A 22,474-nucleotide genomic window follows, 5' to 3' on the forward strand; every position below is an offset into this window, starting at 1 on the left:
CTATTTCCGAGGCTGCCTTCCCCCCGCCGGCCCTGCGGCGGGGCAGTAGGTGTGAGGTGTGCCGAGCAAACGCGGTCACTGTTAAATGCTGGAGTTTCTCGGAGGGCGACGGCGGCTCTGCCACGTCCCACGCACCGTCAGCCTCCGCCGGGCACGGTGGGAGCCGTGCCTGGGGAGCTCCGTGGAAAAAAACGGGGAAATCGGCCACGAATTATCTTTACCGGCGAGATCCCGTGTAAGTCACGAGGGTCGCTTCGTTTACCGCCGTCCCGGCAGAGCAACCTCGGCCGCGCGCGGGTGTCTGTCAGGGATGCCAACGGGGAAAGGCGCCTTCGGAAGCGCTTGTCACACGCCCGTGTTTTACAACCCGTCCTTTCAAGCAGGACGCGGCCCCTCCGCGCCCGGCTGCACCACGGCGAGCTGGTGCCAAACCCCCGCGTGGCCGGAGCGCGAGGCGCCGCGTCCCCGCCCGCCGGGCCGCGCTGCTGGGGTCCCCCGGCTGAGGAGAGCCGGGGTTCGCCCCTCCAGAAGCACCTGCCGCAGCAGGCGCCCCGCCAAGGGCTGCGGCCGGCGAGCCTGAGCTCCGACCGCTCGGGTAACGCGGGCTCCGGCCTGGGCCCTCTGCTTGGTGGGGGGGGACCCTCGGCAACGACCTCCCCGGGGCCCGCAGGGGCGGCAGCGCCGCCGCCCGCCTCCTCTCCCCTCCTCCCCGCCCCGCCGCGGCCCGGCCCCCGCCCCTCCCCTCCCCTCCCCTCCCCTGGCCTGCGCGGCGCCCGCTGCTCCGCGGCTGCCGCCGCCTCCCCGCGCTGCTCGGGGCGCCGCGGCCCTTCCCCGCGCCGGGCCGCAGGGCGCGGCCTACCCGACGGCCCGGCCTGAGGCGCAGCCCCGCGGCGGGGCGGGGGCGGCGGCGCCCCGAGCATCCCGCAGGTGAGAGAGGGCCGCGGGCTGGGGGCGGCGGCGGGGCCGGGGCCGGGGGGGGGGGCGGTTGGGCCTCGGGTCGGGGCCCGTCACGGCCGCTCCGCCTCGGACGCGGTGTTGCGGGGAGGGCGGCCGCGCCGCCCCGGGCCGGGGATGATGCAGCAGCGGCGGCCGGGGGGCTCCGGTCCGGCTCCCCCCCCCGAGGTGCCGCGGTGCCCGGGCAGCGGGGCGGCCCTGCAGTCCCCGGGGCCTGGTGCTTTCCCCGGGGCGACAGCGGTCTCTGCGCCCCCGCGACCCTCGGAGGGGGACCCAGCGGGGCGGCCGGTGGCTCGTCCTGCCCGAATCCAGCGGCGTGCAGGGATATTTATATTAAACTTAACTCGTGCTTAACAGCTGTAGCGTCTGTGAGGAGAGGACTTGTATTTTGGGGGTCTGCAGTGCTCGAGGGGCCACGCAGTGGGGCAAGGGGGGGATTTCCCGAAAGTGTTTTTCCCTTAAAAGCTACATCTCTGGGTGCGCCGTCGTGTTGTGACTTCCAGTAATAAATCTCTGTTAAAACCTGGTCTCCTTTGCCTGTTCTGCATAAAACGCCTGGCTTTCCGATACGTGATGTGGTGCAAACGGTCAGCTAAGAGTCAGAAGCGCCTGGTTTGTGGTTCTTCCTTGTCAGCCGGGCAGTTCAGTAAATATTTCTTTCTTCAGTATCTCAAGTATAAAATGTCGCTAAGAACAACTGCAGATACTCCTTTATCTTGGTAGGTTATGCAAGATGGGCGAGCAGACCTGGTAGTTGTTTTGCGGATGAACAGTGCTAGGATGTCTTTTATTCGTACAGTTACTCCGCAAACCGTGAATCTGGATGCAACTGAAATTCTTGACGGCTGGCTCTAGCTCTGGTAGACAAACAACACCACAGTTGTTTTAAGCAAAAAAAACCCCGAGAAATGCGTTACTGTAGAAGGCAGAGACACTGGGTTTGGCAGCAATTTAAGCAACTGAAAGTAGGGCGCAGTTACCGTGGAATTGTTCTGACATGTTCGTGTACTGTTCTTCCACAGTGGTGCTTGAGAAAGACAGGCTGAAGGACTTGTTTTAAGGTAACTTCTTTTCCCATCATACACAGTACATTTTGACAAACAAAGTTAAGCTTTCTGGCAGTGCTTTTATTAAATTCCTAGTTTCCTGAGCAGCATTAGAGAGCTGTGTGCGCCAGCTAAAGCTCTTAGGGCAGCGTCGTGGGAAGGTAGGGATTGAATACTTCCTTCTGAACAGTTATGACTCGAACATTTTCTGATGCGTTCAGTCAGGGCTGAGAGGCGAAAATGAGGTTTTCCCTGTTTTGTACAAAAAGGGAAGCCCTAGGTGGGAAGATCAGCATCCCAGCGCCGGGAAGTTTAAAGGCATGGTTTTAATTTTGAGTAGAGGGGTGGTTCCATGGAATGCGCTAAAACCATCCACATCCACAAGACTGTACTTAACAGTGTGTGCTCCAAAACCAGTTCCCAATTAGCTGAAGCTGGTGAAGATGAAGGGGTCTGGAGTTAATTTTAAAACAATATTTTGTTTATTAGGTTTTCTGGGAAAGGGATAAGAAATCAAGGAAGGTGAACTAGCAAACATGGCATTGATACTTTTTTTTTTTTTTTAATCGGACCAGCCAATGCATTTGGGAAAAGGGGTCAGTTTTGATGAAGGGACTTAGAGCCTGAAGGTGTCCCAGTTTTATGTGTTAGTCAAAGATCCTGCGCTCTTGTCACTTGTCTTTTAAATCAACATACGTTACATGATACTATTTTGCTTCTCGGTGAAGCTGCATGAAATTGCTCAGTTGTTTGTTAAGCATCTCTTCACAGGTTATTGAGATGCTGGTTACAACCACTGTTGTGTTTTCTGGCATGCAAATATGATTCCTTCCCCCTCCAGTTTCACTTTGCTGAAGAGTGCTGGAAAAACATTGTTATAAAATTATCCTTGAGGTTTGTCTTCTGCCAAGGCAAGGTGCTAGGCAAGCTTTTCGGCTCCCAAGATAAGTGTTGCTGATATGGCTTATTCGTTTATCCTTTTTTTTCCTTTTCTCCCCACTGTCAGTGATTCAGACCAGGTAACACTGGGAATTCTTTCAAATGTCCTCAAAATGTGAAAACTACAGAGTGCAGCAACTATGCTGCTGGAGTCATTAACTTCAAGTTCATCAGATTTTTCCACTTCTTTCTTGTAATGATGTGGGCTTTTCCTATCTGCTTCGTTTCCAGCCGGTAGTAATATTTTGGATCCCGATCTGTGTTGTAGTGTCACTTGTCTTCTTTTTTCTTTTTTTTTTTACAGCCACAAGTGAGGTTACTTGAACTATGCTGAAGAAACACAAACTCTTTTTTTTTTTTATAGCTGCATGTTACCGAGACATGTTTAAAGTCTTTTACATACCCATGGACCACCATGAAAGTGTTTATTGTGCTCATAAGCATGCAGCTATGAAATCCTCTGTACTTGAGGTGCTTGGATGTACGAGCTGGATGGAAAAGTGTGTTGTTACATTTTGTACAGTCTTTGAGAGTTTTGTGGCTCACATTGTTAAAAATCTATCTATGAAATGGTAAATTCCTCAGAGACTGAAGACTGGTTATCTGTGTTACAGATCATTTAAGTCTAATTCCCTCTTGCCCAGCTTCATTTACAACAGTAATCATATTTTTAATGTTTGATAAAGTAGTATAATAAATAAATGGTAGGTTCAGATCGGGGTAGCGTGAAGCCCCTAGACACCATAGGCTAAATGCTTGTGTCTTGGGCTGCAGCGCCCTTTCACTTTTAATCTAAGTTTCATGCAAACAAGCTAATTAGATTTGTATCTTTTCATGCTGCGTGTTTGTCTTTGGCAAGAGGAAGTCAGTTCAGATCACCGCATTTGTTTTCCCACCCTACCTGCTGAGCTAGCACGTAACACCCAGTTTCTAGGGGGGGAAGCATAGCTTATCAGTCGCGTCAGGTTCATGGAGTAGAGAGTATTCATGGTATACAAGACCAGTTAAGTTATGTATGTAAAGTGTGTATGAGTTAATGGGAGGTTTTATTTATTGCTGTAGGGGTCTGCATCATTCAGAGATGCTGCGTGATCCAGACAGCCTGGGAGTTTAAGAAGAGGGTGGTCGGTGGGTAACTGCACCGCTGTTTTCATTTTGAGGCTACAGGAAATCCATCCCCGTACCCGAAACCGAGTCGGCAGCTGTGCTGCTGAAGCTGTGCCTGTGTACTGAGCACCTCCCCACATTCTGAACGCACATGGCTCATTGTACAGATTATTAGCTTTATTCATGTGCTTCCTTCTTCCTTCTCCCCGTTGCCTTGCTCGCTTACCTACGATACCACAATGCAGCCACTCAACAACGGGTCAGAACTGTGCTAGCTAATATGACTGACTCCAGATTTAGATTTGTTTTGATCTCTGAACCTTAAAGATAGGTATCGTAATCTCTAATACACAAAAGATGCTAATTTATCTTCTTACAATCTGTGAGAGCAAATCTGACGCGTAGCTGAAAGGAACTATCCTTTCTCGTCCTAGGAAAACAACCCCCTGCAGGTGAGCGTTGGTGAAAATGGGGGATACGAGAGACATCTGTCCTCACCTGGATTCCATAGGAGAGGTGACCAGGGATGATCTGCTGCTCAAATCCAAGGTACAGGGTGTTCTGGTTGTCAGTCCTTTCCCTTTTAGCTATTGTGCATGGGTTTGCATGTTTGCTTTTCAAAGAAAATGCTGCCTATCTCCATAGAGGAGAGGCAGAAACTCTTCTTCCAATGCTGATGTACCCTGCACATGTCCCATAAAGTAAGCCTTTGTCGACCCCACCTGATCTCTTTCTCACTGTCATTTTATCCTGCTCAAATGCGTCACTTAGCTAAAACGCTGCAAAGTGTATATTTAATTGGAAGTGTGATACTAAGAAATGAAATACTGTGAGCTGCAGGTTGGCGAGGCCTGTCTTACAGAGAAGTTTCCCACTCTTGAAGGACTAGGTTACTTAAAAACCAAACAAGCAAACAAACCTTCTTTTATCGTGAATATGCAGGGAACTTGCCAGTCTTGTGGAGCTGTGGGACCAAATCTCTGGGCTTGTCTTCAGGTAAAAATGGCTTGCTATTTGTGTGCATGATATGGTGGGACTTCTCTCTAATACCATTTAAAAAAAAAAAAAAAAGTACTGAAAAAAAAAATAGCGGGAAGCAAAGAAGGGGTTCACAGTAGAACTATCCACCATTTTTTGATGGATTCCAGCAAAAAGACTCCCTAGATTAAAGGCTAACGCTGTCAGAATATGCCAAGATGTAACAGCTCACTCCTCATAGGTGATTGCCCCCTGGTAGTCCCAATAGGAATGAATAAAATGCCCAGCGCTGACTGTTGGCCGGGTCCTGCCTCTGCTGGCAACTGGGAAGGGAGGCTGCAAGTGTGAGACCCCAGAAGATGTTGCTCAGGGCAGCGAGGCAGAAGGGAATGACAAGGGGCGGGCGGGCAGGGGCAGGTTTTTTTTTTACACTGGAATGCCCAGACGTTTTGAGACTGTTCAAATGAGCTGCCCATTGGAGCAATTGCCTTGGAATGGAGCCTTTACGTGGGTGCAAACCTGGTTCCAGGTTTTCTTTCTTAAATCAAACAATGCCAATTTTCCGTCTTATTCTGGGCCCTGAATAAAAAGCAGGTTTAAAAAACTGGCAAGATCAGTTCTGAAGTTGCAGCTGCTGGTGGGACTGGAGTTGCAGACTATTTTGTGAAGGGTCTAATTTGGCGTGCCCATTGTACTTTTGCTCTTTTCTCTCACTAGATTGGTTGTCCTTATGTTGGTTGTGGGGAGTCCTTTGCTGACCACAGCACACTTCATGCACAGGTGAGCTTTTCTCTGTTGTCCATCTTAAGACAGAGAGAGTTGGATTTTTCCCATTACCTAATGCTCCTCTACCCTGTTCTGGTAGTCCAGTGTTTCAACTTGAGCCAGCTGTCAAATCAGATTCATTATTTCACCTTTTTTTAGGCCAAAAAGCACAACCTGACGGTGAATCTGACCACTTTCCGTGTCTGGTGTTACGCTTGTGAAAAGGAGGTGTTCCTGGACCAGCGGCTGGCAACGCACACGCAGTCACTGCCAGTAAAGTTCACTGAACCGGTGGGTCTGTGTCACAGCGTGGCGGGGTTGAACGCTTGGCAGGGTTTTTGTTTACCTGTTGCAAAATTAGCCAAGAGGTTTCCGCTATTGTCCAGGCTTTTGTTGTGATAGGAACTCTTTCACTGAAAGTGGCTACCTGTAGCCAGAGGATCAATAGCTTTGCCTTATAGGATGTCCCTGTGAGAAGACTTCCAAATGACTTGAACATCCATTCTGACTTTATTTTTAACCTTTCCTGGCCTCTTCCATGGGGTGTCTGTTTCTGGGAGGAACCACAACAGCTGTCACATCTTCATTTTCAATGCATGGCCCACCAAAATTTTAGCTGTCAGACCAGAAACACATATACTTGTGACCCTGCTGCATATTCCTGATGCCTCTCTTACCACGTGTACTGGAAGCAGTAAAGGTACTATTTCCACTCCCTCCTTGCGTTAGTGAGAAGGGTAGACAGTGCAACTGGTTCTTCTCTCGCCAGTGTGCTTTTTTTAAAGGCTGGCTCCATTTATATATAAGATAATATCTCACAACTCATCTTTTAAAGCAGGCCTCTCACTGACGCGTATTTCTCTGTCTTTAATCTAGGATTCTCCATTGCCTGCTCACCCTTTGAAAGCTGTTCCAATTGCAGTGGCTGATGAAGGCGAATCTGAATCAGAGGATGATGATTTGAAACCAAGAGGTAACTGCATCGAGTTGATGAAAGGGCTGTAAGGGTAACTCTGCAATCTGTAGGACCTGCACTGAGAGGTTCCTAGGAGCAGAGTGTGGAGACTGCCTAGAAAGGGCTGAATTCCCTCTCCTTTGGGGAGGAATGTAGAAAGCAGCACTTCTGGAAAGTGTTTCATGCCTCTCTTGTTTGTGCTTTAGGCCTTACTGGAATGAAAAATCTTGGGAACTCCTGCTACATGAATGCAGCACTTCAGGCTCTCTCTAACTGGTAGGCATTAGGGCCTTTCAGTAGAGTCTTTACTAGACTTCACTAAATCTCAACAGTGGCGCCTCTGATCTGAGATCTTCATGAGTCTTGCAAGGAGAAATCAGCCAGGCTAGGTGCAGAAAAATGTAGTGTTTGTTTAGGGCAACGGAAGTTTTACAATAGGAAACTGAGTGAATAGCCAACTTGTGGCTACATGCAAGACTCATGTTTAGATGAGTGCTGGAAGTAAAACTTCATCATTTCTATTGCGACAGAAATGTATTTATCACATGGGAAGGCATGTCGCGTTTCATTATTCTCCCCAGCGATATCATTCTAACAACCCAAATCCTAAAATATTCTCTAGCCATCCTGCTGAGAACTAATTCCAGGATCTCTTCTCTATACCGGGAACAGATTCAGATCAGCCTTTTTCATTTGTTTCATGTTAGGAGTCAAGTCTGCATCTGGAATCACTTCTTCCCTCGATTTAAAAACAGTATCTTAAGCATGCTTTCGAAAAGGCATGCATTTAAGTTTTGATAAACCTTTAAAGAGAAGCAGAGGAGAAATTTCTGTGCACTGAATTCTTCTCTTTTTTTCTTGTAGCCCACCTCTCACACAGTTTTTTCTGGAATGTGGTGGACTGGTCCGTACAGATAAGAAACCAGCACTGTGCAAAAGTTACCAGAAGTTGGTGTCTGAGGTTTGGCATAAGAAACGGTGAGTGGTCACTCCTTAATCTAATCTGGACAGGTTTCATAGTTATGTTAGTTCTGAAGTCTGGCATCAGCAAAGAGGAAATCTGATCTTCAGGGATAAGTGCATTGTCTAAGGCAGTCAGTTCAAACCCTACGTAGGTGGGTGTGCGAGGATTCCCTCATATCTAGGAGATCCCATATCCTGCTACTGGTGATAAAATGGGCATATTGATGTCAGTGAAAAGAATACATGCTTAATGTTAAAACTTTAAAAAGGAAGAGATTTTTTTTTTTATATAGCTTCCCTGTTGGCAATGAAGAAAAAATGATGGAGTAAGGGAATACTCTTGGCCATTTCTGAGTATTTTGCATGGACTGACCAGCGCTTAATTGCACTGCTCTTGATTAGCAGAGGGATTGATGATTTGGATGGAAAAAGCGATACAGAGATTTTTACCGAAGAGAGTGGAAATGCAGGTGACGTTTGGGGAAATGTTTGCTATTGGTTCAAATTCTAGACCAGTTCAAAGGACAGTGTAAAATAATGCAGCTCTGTTTAAGTCTGAAGATGTCTGCTCTGTGCAATCAATTGAAAAAAATCAAACTAGGAATTTAAATGGCATTGCGTGTTTGTTTCATGTTAGTTGTTAACAAGGGATAAGTAAGATATGGAGCAAAAGTGAACTGTGTTTTTCTGGAAGAGAAGGCTGCAGACTTTGAAGCAGTATAATGTCACTTTAATATTGGTTTTGATTTACCTCATTTACTGGGTGGCCAGCCCACCCAGATTTTGAGACAGACATGCTGCTACAAAATCAAACCAAGTAACTAATTGCAAAACCCTGCTCTGGGAAGAATCACTTGAGACAATTCAAGGTGTGGACAGAGCTTTAAGTTAAACGTGCTCTAGGGAAGAGTGTCTCTGGAAGGATAGACTGAAATGACTGCGAGATGTTTTCTGTCTCTTAATTTGTATGTCATCCAGCTAATAGAGAAATACATGGCCAGACTTTGCAGGTGCATAATTATCTTTTGTCCTCCTTTAACTAGTTAACCACACCCTGTTCTATGGCTTATTAGACAAACTGGCTCCAGGCCTGATAAGCAAACTAACTTTTTTTTTTCCCCTCTATATCTAAACAGCCCGAGTTATGTTGTTCCAAGCAGTCTATCCCATGGAATTAAACTCGTCAACCCCATGTTCCGAGGCTACGCACAGCAGGTGGGACCTCAACAAAAACATGCCATTATTCCAAAGATGGTGGGATTTTTCTTCCTGCAGCGGTGGTGCTTGTGTTCAGAAGGAAGAGCTTGAGCTCAGGGGTCGTGCCCATTTTGTGTCAGTATTAGTGATCTGATAGAGCACTTGGATGGGATTTAGGAGACCTGGGTTCTCTTCCAGGCTCTGCCTCTGGCTTGCTGGTACCAAATCGGTGCATTTTCCTGTGTCAGCTTTCTCACCTCTGAAATTATGATGGTCACCTCCTTTATAAAGGGCTTTGAGATTTATTGATGTATGCTGTTTGAGAGTTAGGTATTATTTATTCATGTCAGAGCTGAGAAACCTGGATAAATCTGTACTAAAAAGTTAAAGATATGAATGTTCTATATTCTTTTTCTGGGGAATTACAGCAAACAAAGTCTTATTTAAAGATAGTATCCTTTTTTTCCTTTGAAGTTTTTATCAGCATCTCTCGTGTTTATTCTTTAGAATAAAATGTAAACATCAAACTATGATTAGAAAATTTACAAGAGAAGTGACAGTACATCTGAACTGTCATACTGACAGGAAATCAAAACAGAGGATAAAAACAACGATTAATGAAAGAACTTCTATATTTATCTTTGATGTGAAGTACATTGGACTGGAAAACTCTCAGCTGTAAAGAGATAAAGTTAAAAGGAAGACAGGGCAGGCTAAAAGCCAAACTTCCGTAAAATAACAGAAACATCATAATTAACTTTCTAGAGTTGTCAAAATACCAAGTCGCTTTCCAGCAGGTCCTCTGAAGCCAATGTATCAGCTCTTTTACCCTGTATTATGAATGTAGGAGCTTGCAGCTAGACTGTATAGTCCTTGGTTTCTGGTTCCATTCCCTATTTATTAAAGATTTTAATCTGCCCTCTCTAAGAGAGGGATTGCCATGAGCAGAAATCAGTGTTCATGAAATTTGTTTTGTGGGTAAGAGTCTATTCTCTACGGCCTGCTGTCTTCATTAGTTTTCTCCTTGTCTCTCGCCTCTTACCAGTGGTAAACTCCTGATGAATAAGCTCATGGTTTGCATGCTATGGCTGCTCTCTGGCTTTTCAGTGTCTTTCAGCTGAAGATGTTCAGTTAAAAATTGGGCCTTTTATCATTTAGGAGTTAAAAACATTTACGTAGCAGACAGGCTTCTTGGTGCATCGCCACGGTACTCTCTCTGCTTTAGTAGGGTCTCCTGGTGTTGCAGAGGTGGCTAACCTTTGTGGGCAGCACTGAAAGAGGCTGTGAATGGAGCCATCTTTTGCCCCTCTCATTTGCCCCATTTCTGGGTGGATACTAAAATGGAATTACTCCTGGTTTTCAGGACACTCAGGAGTTCCTGCGGTGCCTGATGGATCAGCTTCACGAAGAACTGAAGGAACCAATTGTTGCAGAGACGAGGGATTTGGATAACAGTGACCAGGATGACAAGCGAGAGGGTGACCGAAGTCCTTCGGAGGACGAGTTCCTCTCCTGTGACTCAAGCAGTGACAGGGGTGAAGGAGATGGTCAAAGTCGGACCACAGGGGGCATGGGCAGCAGCTCCCTGGCAGAGACAGAGTTGTTGATCCAGGATGAAGCAGGGAGAGGGATCTCCGAGAAAGAGAGGATGAAGGACAGAAAGTTCTCCTGTGGCCATCGACGCAGCAACTCGGAGCAGGTAGATGAGGATGCAGATGTTGATACTACTATGATGCCAGTTGATGGTAGAGCCTCACCTGAGATGCTGCCAGCTCCCCGTCCTGCCAGCCCATGTAGGACACCAGGTATACACCTCTTCCAGTCGTGTTATTTGTGAGAAGACGTTATGATCCTACACAGGGACAGCGTTGTAGTACAGTGGCAAACGACACATAATGTGACTGTTCCTTCTATAGGTGTCAAGAGATTTTGCATCCAAGATTTTCCTCAGTGTCCCTGGCAGTAGTTCTGCCTTTGTGCACAATGGCTTCTGTAAGAAAATGTAATACGTGAGCCAGAGAGGTGCTTAGCCAGGCTAAAGTTCTATGGAGCTGAGTAAAGACCACGTCCTGAAGGCGGTGATAGCTGCCTCTGCCAAACCTGCAAACACTGTGTTTATGCCTTTTCCTAATTTAAGAAAAAGGTTTTGTCTGCGTACATTGCTTTATCTGATAGGCTGGCCTGGGGAAATATTAGCTGTGGAAAAGGCGTGGAAGAAGGTATTGTTAATGTTGGACTGTGGGCTTTGTGGAGAGAAAAGGGAAAGGCACAGTTTGTGCATTTCTGTGTCTTAGGGAAAAGAAAAGAGCAGCAGTTAAGACGTAGGTGTGGAGTCACCTCAAACTGAACATACCCGATCTTTCAACACTTCTTTATGTAGGAATCTTACTCTGCCAACTGGCACTGAAGACAGCGATGCTGTTTATGTGGATTAGGGATACAGGAGCAAGCTGTAAAACCTAATTAGTCATAAGTGTGAAAAAATGGTGGGGTTTTTTTTACATGTAATTATTAGCTGTTCAGTATAGCTCTGTATGCACTCTTATCCATGCACTGAGGGAGCTGTATCTGCCAACCTGTGCAAGCAGGACAGTTAACAGGCACTGCACTGTGCGTATTGGGAAAGATTCTGTGCCGGAACGCAGAGCTGGGCTGACGCTGACTGCAATAGGGTTGCCTTTCATAACTGGGGTTTTCACCAGTGCTCTTCTCCCTCCCTATTTTCCCAAACAGAACCTGACAACGATGCCTACGTGCGCTGCTCCTCACGCCCCTGCAGTCCAGTCCATCATGAAATGCACTCCAAGCTCTCTAGCAGTCCTCCTCGCTCCAGTCCTGCCAGGCTCGGACCTTCCTACGTGCTCAAGAAAGGTAGTGCAAAGAGCGTATGCTGGGAGGCAAAGGGCACGTAGAGGAGGACGAGTTCATTTACAGAAGAGAGAAGTAATCCATCATGATCTTGATTAACAGTTGTAAGAAGTGCTGATTCCCCTGGATATCAGTGCTTTCTAAAATAGTACTAGGCAAAGACTACAGTAAACCTGCAGGTAAAGTCAAGCTCTGGGCACAACAGATGTTCTAGTATGCTCTTATATTGGAGCCTGAAATGATTTCCACGTCTGCATCTGCATGCTGTGTTTGTTATCAGTAAAATGGCTATGAAGTCCCAGGCACAAGCTCTGTCCCTTTAGGGGAGTGTGGAGATGTATAAACATTTGTCTGCCAGACTTGAATTTCATAGCATGTGGGCCAAAGAACTGTAAGATGATGTTACTGAGAGCTTCCTGCCTCTTGGACATCTTGGGCTCACAATAATAGAATTAAGGCTGCAGATGTCAAGCCAGTGCTGGGAGCATTGTTAGGCTTCAGCATGGAGCCTGGCTTCTGTTGTTATCAAACTGGTCTCTTCATCCCAAGCAAATTGCAAATCAAAATCCCTCAGCGTTGCATAGTCTGCAAACACAATGGCATGTGCTTATACCACTGTCCCTACAGCTGTTTAATAATGGCATTCTTTCCTCAATTGTGTCCCAGCCCCTTGGCTGAGGTCAGCACAGCCACAGATGTTCTGGCCGAATAAAAACCACTCTGTCTCCCTGCACGTGTGCGTGGGGAAGAGGGTTTGTTATTAAATGAAACTGTGTGTTTGGGCAGTCCCTGCTGTGGAGAGTCCTCTCCAGTGCAAGACACCTGGGGAACACATGGTAAATGTCAGAGGGGAAAAAAAAAAAGGACAAAGTACGCAGGCAGGTGAGGGGGGAGAGGAAGCGAAGTGTAAAGCTTAGAGCAAAATGTTGCAAAGACCTCAGAAAAGCAGGGACTCTCTGTGGCAGGGCCAGGCTTCTAAACGTGTAGTAAGAGGATGGAAACAGGATTTCCAGTAAGGCAGTTTCTGCCTGGTGAGAGCTGGCACGTTTGTGTTGGTTCAGTTGGCTACCTCCCCCTTTTCTTGTACCACACGAAGCAGCAGTGTTCTTCATGTCAGTTTACAACGGGCTCCACTGTCTCACTGGCATGCAAGTGGCATCTGAACATGCAGGACAGCGCTCGTCCTGTGTTCTTGTGCGGCTGCATGACTCTACTAAGACAGGAGACTGGGAAGGAGTTGCTACTGATGGGGCTTCCTTGTCTGTCTTTCAGCCCAGATGCAGGCTTCTGGGAAGAAGAAGAAAGAACTTCGTTATCGCAGCGTGATTTCTGACATCTTTGATGGCTCCATTCTCAGCCTGGTGCAGTGCCTCACCTGCGACAGAGTGAGTTGTCTGGTGGCTGTCAGTCAAAGAGCACTGTCTTCTAGCTTGTAGATCTCTTCTTAGGAAACGGTGCTCCTATTTCCAAACACTGTGGGATGCAGTAGGCCTGCTAAAATGATGATAGGTGGATGGTGGGGGAGGTGTGAGAAACCTGCCATGCCAAGAAGTCGTATTTCACTGTAGGGCTCTGTTTGCTTATCCGTGTTACTGAGTTGGCCTAGCAATATCACATTCACATTAGAAAACTGATTCCTGTGCTACAAAAACCATGACAAAAGTCATCCTGCTGACAGCAGTGAAGAATAATTAGCCAGAGCAAGTTGCTGTTACTGCCAGCTCAGGTTTCTAGCCTAGACAAAATCCAAGCAGTGATAAAAGGGGATGAAGGTCAGGTCCCAGCTGTATTACACGGACAGGAAACTCAGACCTCTTCGTCTTGGATATTTCCAGGTTTCTACGACAGTGGAGACATTCCAGGACCTGTCACTCCCAATCCCAGGGAAGGAGGACTTGGCCAAGCTGCACTCTGCCATCTACCAAAACGTGCCAGCTAAGACAGGGGCATGTGGGGACAACTATGCCTCACAAGGCTGGATTGCTTTCATCATGGAGTATATCCGGAGGTGTGTTCCCTGTGCAGGGACCTCTTTTTTCTGGGGTTTGCCCTGCAGTGCTGGAAGGCAGCTGTCCCTAACCAGTGGTGTTTACAGCAGAATGTCAATTGTAACCATTCCTTGGATGACAGTGTGTGGTACCTCACAGGTCTTTGAGCCTTTTCATGTAAACCAGTTGCTACTGTTCCTCCAGTTCTGTCATACACCTTGAGATCTCTTGTGCAGCTGATAATCCCTCACTTACTTCTGCCTTTGGCTCAGTCTTGCCCTCCAGAGCAAATTAATTCCTGGTGTAGTTTTCCAAGTCATTTCCAGTTTGAGCAATCACAGTAGGAACATCAGCTGAGAGAAATCGTGCTTTCCCTGCTCCTCTGGGATGTGTGATGAGCTTAGGACCTACAGCTAGAAGGAAACCCCTCATCCATTTAGGGTTTTGTACGCCAAAGCGCCCAGCTATTTTATGTATAACTCTTTCTCCTAATCCCCTCTCTTCTGCAGATTTGTGGTGTCCTGTATCCCTAGCTGGTTTTGGGGTCCTGTTGTGACGCTGGAGGATTGCCTTGCTGCCTTTTTTGCAGCAGATGAGTTGAAGGGTGAGTTTTCTTCAGTGGGGTCTGACAGCACAAAACAAGGCAAACCGCATGGAGGAGTATTTCACGTGCATTTTGGAGGCGGATTAAATCTCCTGGAAATCCTGCCTCGGTATTTCACTTAGAGACTGGCAGTACCAAAAGTTGGCAGTCAGCACCTCTGAGCAGAAGCGAGTTTTCCCACCTGCTCAGGGGTGCTGCTTTTTCATTCTGAATCCGGGTGAGAGCGTCTTCAGCAAGGAGCAGACGTGGCTGTTGGTTGGTTGTGGGTGCTGTGGCCCCTTAGCCGCCTTAGTTTCTTCGCTTTCTCCATCCGCTCCATGAGCTCTAGAGCACTTAAACAATTTGCTGTATTCACTTGTGTCGGTGGGCAATTGTATACTTTTCTGCTAGTTGCCTGCATTCTCTTTTTGCCTACGCTTATTGAGAGAAGTGCTGGTTTTGATCTCTTCTCACTCTGGCTTCCCCAAGAGGTCACTTAACTTGGTTTCTCTGCGCTGGATGGAAATGTAGCCATATCAGCGTTGTGTGCTCTGAGTAACCACATAATGGCTTTCTTCTCTTCGTCTACAGGGGACAACATGTACAGCTGTGAACGGTGTAAAAAGTAAGTTTGCATTATCTGTATTGTCTTGTATTTCTGGAACTTTTATTGCTCTGTACTGCTGTCAAACGTTTTGCTGTGCCCTCTGCCTGGACATTTCTGAGTGGCACGTAAAATCTGCCTTTCCTTAAATTAGAGTTCTGGTCTTGAGAGGTCACTGATAGCAGATAGGAAAAGTGCTGGCTTTGTGGGGAAAAGAAAAGAAGAAGGATATGAACAGGGTTGTGGTTTGGCAGTAATCGAGCTATTGTATTAGAAAGAAGAGGCACGACAAACTGCTCATGCCATGCTTCGTTTGGGAAGGATGCTGCAAAGAGCCTGAATTTGTTGCTGCTGGAATTCAGGATTTGTCTTGGATTTCAAAGCGAGCAAGACCCAGCCAGAGCAAGACCCAGTCTTGCCTTTTGGCATCCCTTTGCTTTAGAGATTTCTCACAGCTAGTTTCTTTTTCTCCCTCAGACTGCGGAATGGAGTAAAGTACTGCAAAGTCCTCCGGCTACCAGAGGTCAGTAAAAGCACCTTGTTTCCTAGTTTTCTTTCAGCAGCCACTGAGGAGGTGAGGAGGCTAGAGGTAGAACAGAAATAGCAGTTTGTTTTGGTGGCAAAGTCCTGTGTCTAGACCAGAAGAGAATTCCCCATTCTAAGCTGATGAGCCAGCTGGATTTATGGCTAACAGGCAAAGAACTCTTCCAAAGATCAGATGCACAGAGATGTGCTGTCGGATCAGAATACCCACAGCAAAACTGCACTTTGGTGTTCTCTGTCTTTGGTCTTTTAGATTCTTTGCATCCACTTGAAACGGTTCCGGCATGAGGTGATGTATTCCTTCAAGATCAACAGTCATGTCTCCTTCCCCTTGGAAGGGCTGGATCTGCGACCTTTCCTGGCCAAGGAGTGTGTCTCCCAGATCACCACCTACGATCTCCTGTCGGTCATCTGTCACCATGGCACAGCAGGCAGTAAGTCCTTCTTCTGTGAGTACAGGCAGAGGTGAACAGGAACGAGATGAGCATGAGCAAAGCAGAAGTGTTCCAGGACTACCCAACACCTCTTCTGGGGTGAAGTGCAGTGCAAGACCTGCCCCCTCCGTTCCCAGGCTTGCTCAGCCTCTGCCCTTTGAAAAGTGAACCGAGCAGCTTCTGACAGATCCCCTGCAGCTATTTCAGCCTCACCACTGGGTTGGCTCAAACCCTTTCCCGATGTTCAGTCTCACCGAGAGGCCCTTTCCAAGGCAGGCAAATCAGGGTGACAGCGCCAGGCTGCCCTGCTCCTGCAAAGCTTGCCTGAACAGGAATTATGCCTTTTTTTTTTGTCTCTCTCTCCATTCTCTGCCAGCAGCTAATCCTGTTTGTGCTGCTGACGTTATCCCGGGCCTGACTTCTGTCTGCACTCCGAATCCCAACAGTGTCCTGTTTTCTCTGTTACAGGTGGACACTACATAGCCTACTGCCAGAACGTGATCAATGGCCAGTGGTACGAGTTTGATGATCAGTATGTCACTGAAGTCCATGAGACCGTGGTACAGAACGCAGAAGCCTATGTCTTGTTCTACAGGTGAGCAGTGCCCTGGATGCAGCAGTCCCTTGCTGGTTGCAGAATACCTAGAAATGTGTTTTGAAAACTTAAGTTTTCAGGAATCGCTTATTTTCTCGTCCTTTCCCTGCTTAAGGAAAAGCAGTGAAGAGGCTGTGCGAGAGCGTCAGAAAGTCGTGTCCCTTGCCAGCATGAAGGAGCACAGTTTACTGCAGTTCTACATCTCTCGAGAGTGGCTCAATAAATTCAACACCTTTGCTGAGCCTGGTCCCATCACCAATCACACCTTTCTGTGCTCTCATGGAGGTAAGGCAGTGCTGCTGGACCTGGGAATAGCAACTCTCAGCTATACCTTTATGCTTCAGCAACAAAGCTCCAGCCGTAGTCCCGATACAGTGTACGCCGCAGTAGGATCTGCTTCTTTGGCAGAAACTCCAGCCCGCTCAGGGAGAGATGAGACAATTACCCCATTGTCCTGCTGAGCAGAGGCCCGGAGGGATGTGTAGTGCTGGGAAACAACAGTTTTCAGTTCTCCGTTTGTTTTTAAAAACAAACCTGTAGAAAGCAGATAAGGCAGCATTTATCTGTGTTGCCCTACCAGCAAGGTTGGCCTTCAGTGTTTGTTAGGAGAACGGAGCACGCGCTACTGAAGAGAGCTGATACCACCTTTTACTGTTCTGCTTCTTCATCTGTCATGCTGGGGAGCCCTCGTGTTTATAAATCACCAGTTGGAAATGAAGCACTTGATTAGAAATTGAGGCCATGAATTGAGAAACCTCCACAATTAATGAACTCTTGACTGTCTTCCATTAGCAGAGGAAGCAGATGGTGGAGTCGGGGAGTTTTCAGCAAGGAAGATCTGCCTTTTTTTATTTGTGTCTTTACCCAGCAATAATGAGCTCCCTGGTTAACTCTCCCTCTTGCCTTTCCTCCGCAGGGATCCCTCCTAATAAGTACCACTACATTGATGACCTGGTTGTGATTCTGCCCCAGAACGTGTGGGAATATCTCTACAACAGGTGAATATGGCCACTTCAATCTTCCTCCCAATGAGTTTTGGGTTTGGTTTTTTCCACACCTTGGGCAGTGACCAAGACATAATCCCTTCCCAGGGCACCTTAAAGGCATGCAGTACTTGGCGGGGACTGGCAAAGACTTGTATCTGGTAGAGCCTCCTCATCTCAACCGAAACGAGCTATATCAATGCATCGTCGCAGAGCAATGTTGTGACCCTCCCTGTGTTGAGTAAAGGCAATACTCTCCATTCAGAAAACAGCTGCAGTTGCACCTCCTTCACCAGTGTCTGGAGTAGTATAAAAATCCATCTCTGCAGGATTCAGGGCTGGGAAGCACTTCTGTTCTCCTGCAGTCCTCCATTCCCCTCCCTCTCTTCCTGTGCTCAGGTTCGGGGGCGGCCCTGCTGTGAACCATCTGTACGTGTGCTCCATTTGCCAAGTGGAGATTGAAGCACTTGCCAAACGCAGGAGAATTGAAATCGACACCTTCATCAAGGTTCGTATGGGAAGCATCTGGAAGCAATGGCCAAGGGCAGAGGTGGGAAATGGAGACCTGTCACAGACAGTTAGTGGAAAGCTCTTGCCCCCGTTTTCCAGAACGTGATCTACAGCATGGCCAGGAGATTGATCTTGGGGTTCCCCAGTGCTAACAGCAGGGGAAACGGCAGCTGGAACACGATAACGCTGCGCGTGGCTGCATGCAGACACAAAGTTTGAAACCATCCTAGTCTCTTGCCTGCTCTAGCGAGCAGGAACAGGTTGTGAGGAAGGCGGTGGAATTACGTGGGGTTCTGAAGAACGGCAAGGCTGCCTTACAGTTAACGGAAGGGGCTCCCCCAGATCTCAGGAGTGACTAAATCCTTCCTGCATGTCTCTGTTCTCTGCTCTCCCAGCTGAACAAGGCTTTCCAGGCAGAGGAGTCTCCAAGCGTCATCTACTGTATCAGCATGCAGTGGTTCCGTGAGTGGGAAGCCTTTGTCAAGGGGAAGGATAACGGTAAGAAGCCAGAGACCTCTGGAGCCTGTTGGGGGTGAGAGGTAGAATGGAAACAAGTCTATTTGCTAGGTGTACCTCCTCAGTGAGCACCGCACCCGACTGGTATGACTTGAGGCTGAACGGAGTTCAGACACCAGCCAGACTGCCTGCAGGTCCCCAAGGGCAGGGCAGAAACAACAAGAGAACTAACTAACTCAAGAAATAAGCTGAATCTGGTGGCAACGTGGAAAGCAGATGGTTTTTGACGTGTCTGTTCTACTCTTACAGAGCCTCCTGGACCAATTGACAACAGCAAGATTGCACTCACAAAAGCAGGTGGCCACGTCCAAGTTAAGCAGGGTAAGGCTTGTGCTTGCTGTCTTGTAGTGTTCCTAGAAGGTGAAGGAGAACGTCCCACGGGATCTAGCTGTCCATAGTGAGGCGGTCACAGAGCAAGATGGTGTTGCAGAGGATGACAGTTCTCTGCACATCCCTGTGCTGACTGCCCTGAGTGAGCCATCGCAGTTCTCCATTGGCAGCTCCTGCATGACCAGCTTGCTGATGTGACTTGCTATAGTACAGCCTGCAGCCCCCCATCTCCTGCTGTTGCTGTTCCCCAGGCCCCTTCCACCACTCGCCTTTGCCCAGCGTTGTAGCTTTGATCTTGTCTTGCTCCTGACTTGTCTTTTACTCAGCATCTGCTGTGGTCCGGCTTGTGAAATAACATTGCTTGTGGCGTCCTTGCTGGGTTCTCCTGCCGAGCAGATAAAGATTGCATTTGTATCTTGGTTATCTCTCAAAGCAACCCTTTCTGCTTTCCTCCTCTGTAACCTTTATGGCAAAGTTCTCTGCTTTCCCTGCCTTGTGCTTTGACCACCTGAAGTTGTCCCTCCTAGGACAGCTTGGAGGAGTATTTTCAGTCTCTCCCAGGCAGTGCAACCCCAGCTGCCTGGGATCGGTGTGTCTGAGCGCGTGTTTGTAGGCCCCCTGGGCTCTCGGGGCTCATTCACTGCCGTGCAGGAGAGGGGGTCAGGCAGGCCCTGGTATCATGGGCTGTTGCTGCTCAGTTCCTCTCAGGGAAAGGAAGACGTGACCCCACGGCGGTCGGCTACGCTGCCGTGGAGCCCCGGTGGCTTCCAGCAGCGGGTGGCACTGCGGGGGGCTGGTGGGGACCGCTGTGGCTACAGCTGTGCAGTGCAGAGCTGCCAGCGGGGCGGGGGGCTTCAGTGGGTCTGGACCGTGGAGCCGTAGGAACCGCTCGTGCCTCGCTTTTCCGGGGGGTGGGCCTGTGCAGGGGGAGGTGGTTGGAGCGGACATCCTCGTGTTGTGGTGCACCAACCTTTCCCTCCAACGGCTGCGCAGACCAAGGGCCTACTGCCTGCACGTCCAGTTGCTGCTGTTGTCCCTTTCAGGTGCTGACTATGGGCAGATTTCCGAGGAGACATGGATTTATTTAAGCACGCTGTACGGAGGGGGCCCAGAGATTGCTATCAGACAGAACGTGGCCCAGGTCCAAGAACTGGAAAACCTACATGGGGAGCAGAAGATTGAAGCAGAGACGCGGGCTGTGTGATCTGTGCGGGACGGGGCAGGGAAGGTATGGCACAGATACGTCCATGTGGGGCTGGAAGGCTGGGGAATCCTGAGGAGTCAAACCTCTTCCGCTGTCGGGTCCTCGAAGGTGGGTGCAGCTCCCACCACCACTTCTGGGGAAGGCAGGCTTCCTCCGCCGTCCTTTCATGTGGCTTTGAATATAGGGGCGGTGCTGGGCAAGACTGGGAGAAAAATCAGCTTCTCTGTAATTCATCTCTGGATAAAGCTGTGGTACGAGACTGCAGCCAAACTTCACTAGGATACGTTTTGACCCGAGCCCTCTCCCTTTTGTTTGCTTACAAGAAACCAGCACTCCCAGCTTGCCCCCAGTGAACTGAGTCTCTGCTCCTTTGCAGGTTCTGCTTTTGGCACTTTTCTTTTTAACTCTAATGTATAAAGATAATGAAATACTATTTCCAGCGGGCAGTGTTGCAACGAGGGAAACCTGTTATTTGAAGCTGACTAAAGCCACAAGGTCTCCCGGTAGTTTTGTGCTGGTGGTGCACAGCTGTCACAACTTCCTAGTTCCGCTCTTTACCTAATTCTTGCAAATTCAGTTGCAATCAACTAAGAAATTTTGAAAGAAGCCGTTTCTTTCTCCCCTAGCCCCTAAAGCCACACCTTCATGGTCCTGCAGGATAATTTTTTTTTTTTTTTTTTTTTTCCTTCTTCTATCTGATTTCATGTGTTCAGCACGTTTTCAGAGAACAAAGCTGGAAGATGAGTCCTCCTTCCCAATGGCTTCCCACTGTCCTCATTCCGCTAAAGCTCCTGGCAGCTTTGTAGCTATGGGATGCAGCCTTCCGGGTGTTTAGCTCACAGGGGTGGTACACGAGCAGCTCAAAGTCAGAGCTGTTCACGGGCGGGCTTCGTTGGAGCGGGACACGGGACAGCTCTGAGGCAGACTTTGGGCCTCTTGGTTCGTAACGCCATTCTCGGACTGACCCTGCTGTAAGCCTCGATCTGTCCCCACGTCTGTCACGAGAAGCGAGGGGTGCGTGAAGGACGAGGAGGAGCCCGTTTGTTCCCACAGAGCCTGTTCAGATGGGTCACCCTTGGACAGGGCGGTAATTCGGTGCTGGGGAAGGGGCCTGGCTGAGCAGGGCCCAGGCCGCTGAAGCAGCTTTTTAGGAATGAGCTGCTTTCTGCAAACAAGCCCCCACCCGCGTGCTGAGGTCATTCCAGCTTCTCAACACAGATGTCATTTGTGTACACAGTGGCTCATTTAATGAACAGAAATAACTTGCTCCCCAGTCTACTGCTGCTAACGCAGCCGTGCAGCATCGGCTAGCAGGCAGCGGAGAGGGGAATGAAGATATAAAGGCTAAACACTACTTTTCGCAGCAGGGCTATTCTTAAAGTTCTTCATTCACCTCGTAAGCCAGCAAGGCGATAGTGAAATCTTGTGCGGCTTTGCAAGCGTTTCGCTGCAGTTTAAAGGAAGCAGAGCGAGGCAGAGGTGGCCGCTCACGGGCTGAGGAACCAAACTGTGCGTTTGTGGTGCTGGAACCTGAGTGATTCCACAGCATCAAGTCTGGCTTTGGTGGTACCAGGCTCAGCACGGGGCTGGGACCTCCTGAGCTCCTCATGTAAAAGAGAGAGGGGGGAAAGGGGGGGGGGGGGAGGCAGCTCTCTGACTTAGAGATAGAAAGTGGGAAAGGGTGTAAGACAGGAGAATTTGGAAAGAAAAATGTGGCCTTCAGTTTCTGTTTGTTTTTTTTTTTAACGCCAAACATTTGCTGCAGAGAGCAGCTTCTTCTTTAAAAAAAAGTGTCTGTAAATGGTTCAGCATGTTAATTTTACTATCCTGTTTATTGGATGCTTGTATATACCCAGCCAGGCCCGAGGGGAGGTCAGAGAACGCGCCACCGTTGGGATTTCTCATTGTTTTAAGCTGTCTTTGTTGGCCACTGCAGCCGCCTTCGAACCTGCTGCAGAGCCTTTAGGGCTGCATGTCTGCGTCGTCCGCGCCGTTCAGAGGCTGCTGTACAGATTGTAATAACACTCCTGTGCTTAAGTGTTATACTTTGTGCTGAAAATGTGTTACAATAAATACACGTGCATTCAACAAGCTGCCTGACTTGCTGCCGTGCGTGGCCAGAGGGGCTGACAGCTGCCAGGGAACTTACGGAGTTAAAGAAGAAAGAAAAAAATTTAAAAAAATCCCAACTCCGAGAGGCCTTGCAGTAACGGATCCTTCTGGGCGGCAGCGAGCTTCCGCAGCCCGAGTCCACTAAATCATACTGCGCTCGTTCAGAGGAGGGCGCCTGCTCCTCAGCCTCTGCTTACAAAGACTTCCTCTTCCATGTGTCATTTACCCGATTTCAGCCGAGTTTGGCTCCGGTGCCATTCATGACTGTCGTTGCTACGAAAGTAACTTGCAAGGGAAGTA

General features: G+C 48.5%; 1 protein-coding gene across 3 annotated transcripts; it reads left to right on the top strand.

Annotated features, from left to right (window-relative positions):
• The first annotated feature begins 860 nt into the window (after positions 1–860).
• On the top strand, positions 861–21,702 carry USP20 (ubiquitin specific peptidase 20). Of its 3 annotated transcripts, XM_076355106.1 has the most exons (26): positions 861–927; positions 1,977–2,015; positions 4,002–4,067; positions 4,481–4,595; positions 4,989–5,042; positions 5,742–5,804; positions 5,949–6,080; positions 6,666–6,762; positions 6,951–7,020; positions 7,609–7,722; positions 8,844–8,922; positions 10,268–10,709; positions 11,638–11,775; positions 13,045–13,157; positions 13,608–13,780; positions 14,270–14,364; positions 14,935–14,968; positions 15,425–15,470; positions 15,744–15,924; positions 16,393–16,519; positions 16,635–16,804; positions 17,436–17,517; positions 17,902–18,010; positions 18,408–18,510; positions 18,778–18,849; positions 19,902–21,702. In XM_076355106.1, exons 4-26 carry the CDS (start codon positions 4,515–4,517, stop codon positions 20,060–20,062), a joined length of 2,736 nt encoding a protein of 911 aa, XP_076211221.1. In that variant the 5' UTR covers positions 861–927; positions 1,977–2,015; positions 4,002–4,067; positions 4,481–4,514; the 3' UTR covers positions 20,063–21,702. The 3 variants fall into 3 exon arrangements, with proteins under 3 accessions (XP_076211221.1, XP_076211219.1, XP_076211222.1); XM_076355104.1 differs by lacking the exon at positions 4,002–4,067; XM_076355107.1 differs by lacking the exons at positions 1,977–2,015; positions 4,002–4,067 and having other exon boundaries at positions 865–927.
• Positions 21,703–22,474: the final 772 nt, after the last annotated feature.

Source organism: Aptenodytes patagonicus, chromosome 18 (genome assembly GCF_965638725.1).
Source record: "Aptenodytes patagonicus chromosome 18, bAptPat1.pri.cur, whole genome shotgun sequence".
Taxonomy (NCBI): Eukaryota; Metazoa; Chordata; class Aves; order Sphenisciformes; family Spheniscidae; genus Aptenodytes; species Aptenodytes patagonicus.